This window comes from Salvia splendens, unplaced genomic scaffold (genome assembly GCF_004379255.2).
Source record: "Salvia splendens isolate huo1 unplaced genomic scaffold, SspV2 ctg540, whole genome shotgun sequence".
NCBI classification, from domain to species: domain Eukaryota; kingdom Viridiplantae; phylum Streptophyta; class Magnoliopsida; order Lamiales; family Lamiaceae; genus Salvia; species Salvia splendens.
Window position 1 is genome coordinate 47,294 of NW_024599198.1, and position 6,096 is coordinate 53,389.

General features: G+C 34.6%; 1 protein-coding gene across 2 annotated transcripts; it reads left to right on the forward strand.

Annotated features, from left to right (window-relative positions):
- The first annotated feature begins 357 nt into the window (after positions 1–357).
- On the forward strand, positions 358–5,357 carry LOC121790531 (myb-related protein B-like). Of its 2 annotated transcripts, none has more exons than XM_042188725.1 (10): positions 358–747; positions 1,213–1,355; positions 1,646–1,712; positions 2,170–2,227; positions 2,714–2,808; positions 2,900–3,003; positions 3,646–3,774; positions 3,865–4,945; positions 5,077–5,119; positions 5,200–5,357. In XM_042188725.1, the coding sequence occupies exons 2-8, from the start codon at positions 1,231–1,233 to the stop codon at positions 4,937–4,939; spliced, it is 1,653 nt and encodes a 550-aa protein (XP_042044659.1). In that variant the 5' UTR covers positions 358–747; positions 1,213–1,230; the 3' UTR covers positions 4,940–4,945; positions 5,077–5,119; positions 5,200–5,357. The 2 variants fall into 2 exon arrangements, 1 of the variants encoding a protein (XP_042044659.1); XR_006048291.1 differs by having other exon boundaries at positions 359–747; positions 5,068–5,119.
- The last annotated feature ends 739 nt before the right edge of the window (positions 5,358–6,096 follow it).

Genomic DNA, 6,096 nt, shown 5'->3' on the forward strand with positions numbered 1-6,096 from the left:
ATTTTATGAAATTAATTATAAATTTATATTTAGATTCCAATACATAGCTTGGTTGGTGCCATATGATATTATGATACGACCAAAAAAACAAATCCAATTACATTGCAATTAAATCTATTCGAGCAAAAAGGATGTTTGCCAAAAATAGTTAAACTCAGTTTCCTTAGATTTTCTTAATCCATTTAATAAAAGATTTTCTTAATCAGTATCTGAAATATATTGACTTGGGCACTAGATTCTTTGCAAATACGTATTCTAAAAAAAGAAAGAAGAAAAAGATAGATATAAAAATTCCGTAAAAAATGGAAAAACTGGCGGGTCATACAATCCTTATTTGAAATGCAGCGATTCCCTGTTTCTCTCTCTCTTCTTAGCTGGCAATTGAATCTTGGGAGTTTCCCGCTACTCCTCCGCCAATGCCATCATCTCATTGCTAAAACTCTTCCTTCTTTTTCGCCACCGTTTCAACCCTAGCTCCGCAGCTCACTCCTCTTTCCTCTTTCTCTAAGCTGCTTTCCTTTTTATTATTTCTATGTTTTCCTCATTGCTTCCCTCTCTCTCTCTCTCTACGGATTCTTAAGAGCTCCTTACGTTATTGTTGCTGCTTGATTTACAGTTACAGATCGTGGCAAGTATTTATCTCACTCTCCGCATTGATTATCACTCGCTCATGGTCTCATTGCTATGCATTTCGTCTTCGAACTGGCTGTCGGTGCCGATTGTAGCTCCATGAATTGCCATTTCTAGGTTTTGTATTGTTCTTAATCTGATTGAATTTTGCGATCAAGTAGTTGAATATTCTTCATGACTCAATCATCTGCTCTGTGATTTGTTAATTCGTGGCGCATTTGTTTGCTTTCTCACTTCCCATTCTCTTTTTGTGAGCGTCTGAGTTTGATTTGCTCTCTGTATTTCATACCAGTCTAGTGTGTAATATGTTGCATTCGTTTAAGATAATGCCGGTTTATTGTTTGGGTTTTTACTTTTTTTGTTTCCCATAAATGGCATAAGGCTGTCAAAGTAGAACCTTGATGCTTTATTGATAGCCTATCTACATGTTTCTATGGTAAAGTTCTTAGTTTTTCCTCTTTATAACTAGTACGTCACGTTCCTTCTTTTGTAAAGATTTGATGGATGTTTGTGGATGCCCTCCTGATTCTAAATGTTTTGTTAGTGAAAACTATTTTAATATTTTTTGTTGAATATTGGTAGTCTACTGACAAGGAAGTCATGATCCGAGCAAGAAAGGTAATATGTACACCAGAGTCAACAAAAGAAGTTGGATTTGCTTCATATTCATCATTTTCTGACAGCAGTTCTGATGCTGTGACTCCAAGATCTTCTTCTGATTCTGGGTAAGCATTTTTCCATTTTGTGTTACTGATGTACAGAATTTACATCATTGGCTCAAAATTATTCTTTAGTTATTACTACTTATTTGTGAATGGCAGAGAGTATTCTGCAATACGAAGGAGTATGATGATTTGAGAAGTGTCTTTTTTGTGTTCTCGTCTATGTAATTGGGTAGTTTATGGTGGGGGCAAAGATATCAGGAAGATGGTGAATGAATTTCAAAGAATGAAAACTTATGACAAGATTCTCTCTTTAATCTTTAATACGTTATATTTTGTTTCTTTGATTGTAGCTTAAGTGTCCGGGGATGTTCCCATCCAACCAAACGTTCATCCCAAGCAGGCTGGACGGATGATGAGGTAAGCATCTGCTTCATGATATGTGACTAACCCCTATTTTTGATGCGAACATAATCACCGGTTATAAAATCTTCCCTTCTTTTAACTTCTTGGTTCAGGTAAATTACATACAAATAGTAGTTTTGCCACATTACTGAATTACCTTGCTGATGTTTTGATTCAAATTGGATTGTGTCATAATTTGTTTGTTTTTCTCGGTGTGGGTTATAAATTTGTCTATATCACATCTGACAATTTGAGTAATTTTTCGCTAACTTATTGTTAGATTGTTGGAAAGATACGTATCTTTCATAAAACATATGTTTTGAATATGTTTAATTAGGGAAAGCGTTAATCTAGAATAAGGAACATTTGTGTTATTAAATGATGACTTGTTTTGAGTTATACTGGAATTTAGTGCTGACACCAGCAGAGTTCGTTTCTTATTTTTCTGAGATAATGATATATGCCTTTGCAGGATAAGAGGCTTACTGAAGTAGTGCAGAAGTTCAATGCCAAGAACTGGAAAAAAATATGTGAGTATGCAATGTAGTGTTTTTAAGCTAGTTACCTTGCAATAACTTTCTTAAACATATTTGGCCATCCTTTGATACCTCTGTACCGAATCTCGTTCTCTATTCGTTGGATTATATTGCTTTCTGGTAAACCTGTACCGTGTGAATATATCTTTGCCTTATGGACTGTCAATGTTCTCTGCTTCTTCTCCTTGTTAAGTTGTAAAGATCAATTTGGCCTGTGAAAGCTGTTATATATTCTAATAATACGACGTTATCTACTGCCTTGTCTTATCTGTTCAAGTTTAAATATGGAAACCAACAAAAAAGAGTTTTGAATCTGGTGCATGTTATGCTGCTATATTTGAGTTACAGCATCATCTCCTTATCTTTATTTAATATCATTGTCACTCCATGGTGTGCATGTGTCGTAGAGAATCTAGAGATTACAGTTTCTGATCAGCTGTCACTCTCGTATTGTTGACCAATTGATATTTTCTCGTGCAGCTGAATGCATGCCTGGAAGAACAGATGTTCAGTGCTTGCACCGTTGGCAGAAGGTTTTGAACCCAGACCTCAGAAAAAGCCCTTGGACAAAGGAGGTATGTTTTTTCCTCATTATTGCTTAACATAAATATCTAACTAAGCATCAGATTCTTAAAAAATATTGGTTTCTTTTCTCTCACTCTTCAGGAGGATGATCGTGTTACTGAGTTTGTTGTGAAGTATGGTACTAAGAAATGGTCATTTATTGCAAACTTTGTACATGGTCGAAATGGAAAGCAGTGTCGCGAAAGGTGATTTATCTGCAAATTCGTATTGATTTTTTATGGGTTATAATCTATAAACATCTTGTGTCTTATTTTTTGGGTCTATGTAAAGATTTCTTCAACTTAATAGGGTTTAAGTGTTGTACTCTTCTACAACGAAATGAACTTTTTGGAAGTATGTTTAATTAGATTGTCTTATATAAGTATAATTAGATCACTGGCATGCCTCTTCATCCTTTCTAGTCGATGCAACGGTCATCCTAAGGTTTTGGTTTGGAATAATACTTTATCTTGACAGCGATGCAGAATGAAAATTTTATGTATCGAGTTAATAGATAAGTGAACTTATGAACTTTCATATCGATAGCTGAGCTTCATGTTTTGATTTCTTAAATAGCGTCTTCAGGTCTTAGCATGTCCATTCCACACAAGCATCGGTTTTCTTCTAGGTTTTCATGGTTCTGATGTTTGATTCGACTATGTTTTTGCTAAACTTGGTCATATATGTGTATTGATGAATAGCTCGTAACAGGTTTATCCGATCAGTTAAGAATGCTTTTACTTTCTTGAAGTGTTTTTCTACAAGCATTACTGTGATCTGTTGTTTGTGTGCTTATTGTTGTAAAGGTTATTTCTTCGTCTTCTGATTTGCCCTACATAAGTATCCAGGTGGCATAATCACTTGGATCCTGCAATCAAGAAAGATGCATGGACGAAAGAGGAGGAAGAAACTTTAAGGCACTACCATCACCTACTTGGTAACAAATGGGCAGAAATCGCGAAGTTTCTCCCTGGAAGGTATCTGTTTCAAGGTTTCATATCTGCATAGTAGGAATTTAACACGTTATTGGCTCTTCATGAACTCTTAACAAATGGTTGGTACTGCAGGACTGACAATGCTATAAAAAATCACTGGAATTGCTCGGTTAAGAAGAGGCCTGATATTAATTCGCCTCCTATATTGGCAATGGAATCGCAGGGAAGTTCATATCTGAATATCTTCAATAATGAAGAAGAAAAACTGCGAGCTGAAAGTGGTACAATACCGCCTAATCCAGACCAGAAGGTCACTCAGAAGAGTGATGGTTACTGTTCTACAATCATGGCCTTTGGCGATACGAGATTTCCTGCTGATCATGTACAGGCAAAACCTGCACTGCTGGATTCATGCAGATCTTATGAGAATGTGAGTACAAACGGTGTTCATTTTGGTTCCCCGCCCACCAGTATAAGTGGCAGTTGTTTCAATGGCAGCTGCAATAAAGTCAGATCCTATAACCAGTCAACCAACTTGTTGAATAATGTTAGAGAAGATGCTCTGGATAGCCTCCCTACAAATGCAAACACGTTTACATCTACCCAGATGTCTAGAGACAGTACTTGTGTAACAGATGGCAGTTGTGATTTCTCACCTGTTGATACCGTTTTAAGTCTCTCAGTGCGTGGATACGCTGACAATAGTAAAAAGACCAGAAAAAGAAGCAGGATCTGTCAATCACCTCTATTGGCTGATGAGGGGAGTGGATTGTCATGTTATGATCTATCTCGGCCGAATGGTTCTGATATTAAAACTGAACATGCTGGTCATCAGCTCGTTAGTTCCTACCCCATTAACCTGTCACTGTCTATCTCTAGTCCAGAATCCATACTGAAGAGTTCGGCTATAAGTTACAGAAATGCGCCTTCAATCATACGGAGGAAAACATATCGAGAAGCAGCTAGTGGAATTTGCTCTAGCACTTTTAGCACTTCAATGGACGCTGCTGACTGCTCAAATTTGACGAGTGAGAGAGGTTGCTTGCCTTGTCATGACACCGGATGTGGTTCATCAGTCATAGGACAAGCTGTGGAAAGACGGCTCGAACATGCATTCGATTTAGAGTGGGATTTGAGCTCTGTTAAATGTTACACTCCAGGATCATCACAACTTAAATCTGATAAAAAGATAATCTTGGCTCCCTGAAAAAGAGTGAGTTATAAATCCAGCAATTTATTTTATTGATGCTATTGCTACATGACTTGTTGATTGTCTTAACATTACCAAAAGAGACTCAAGTTAGATCAGTAATTAGTGCTATTCTATTCTGTTAGATGTTGCAGGCTATCAGTGTACATCAAAGAAGCAATCTTGTGAGTAAGGCAGGTACAATGTGTAACCTTCTCTTGTATGCTTAATTCAAACATTATGCTCTAATACTATCAAATGGACATCTTTCTTAACAGGACCGGAACAAGACAAGTAATTCGAGGCGTGAGGTGGAAAGAATAAAGACTACACATACAATAAGTCCTATGAATTTTTTTTTTCAAATAGATCTTCTTTCAACGAACGTGTTGAAACATCTTTTCAATGATATATAACAAATTAATATGATGAATAATATAATTAATGTATTGATATGATTTAGGAGTATAAAAAAAATAATTACTAGTATTATTTTAATAGGTATAGCTCATAAAACAAATAAATTTATTGCTTGAATATATTTTGGATAAATAACAATGAATAATTAATAAATTGTATATTGATATATTATTATAATTTATATTCTGATAGATAAATATGATTTTTATAATAGCTATTGATAAATAAATTTATTCATTAAATATATTATTAAATACTAATGAATAGAAATAAACAATCAATATGATTGATAAATTCATATGATTTGTATATTGTCTTAATGTGTTCTGTTTTTGTACCAAGTGAAATCCTTTCTATCCCCTCTTAGCATCTCCAAGGAGAAAATGTATATAGAAAAGATATATCATGTATTTACCTCTTTAAAAAGTAAAATATACTCTTCTAAAAAGTAACATATTCCAAAGAGAAAAGATATATAGAAAGGTAAATTATTTTATAAAAATAAAATAATAGTACAAAATGCATTAAAAAACATAAAGTGTAATACCTTCTCAATATCTTTATCCTTGCATAATGATTTTTCATGAAAAGAAGACAAATATGGTAGTTATAAGAGCATCTCCAAGGGAAAAATGTATATTAAGAAGGTATATTTCTTATTTACCTTCTCAAAAAGATTATTATACATTCTTAAAAAGTAATGGACTCCAAGGAGAGAAGGTAAATTAAAAAGGTAAACAAAAATAACTAACTTT

What these genes read in the sequence shown, in the direction of transcription:
- LOC121790531 (XM_042188725.1), top strand. Translation starts at nt 1,231, where the DNA reads ATGATCCGAGCAAGAAAGGTAATATGTACACCAGAGTCAACAAAAGAA. An exon ending in AGATCTTCTTCTGATTCTGG is followed by an intron (nt 1,356 to 1,645) that starts GTAAGCATTTTT and finishes CTTTGATTGTAG; the next exon opens with CTTAAGTGTCCGGGGATGTT. An exon ending in CAGGCTGGACGGATGATGAG is followed by an intron (nt 1,713 to 2,169) that starts GTAAGCATCTGC and finishes ATGCCTTTGCAG; the next exon opens with GATAAGAGGCTTACTGAAGT.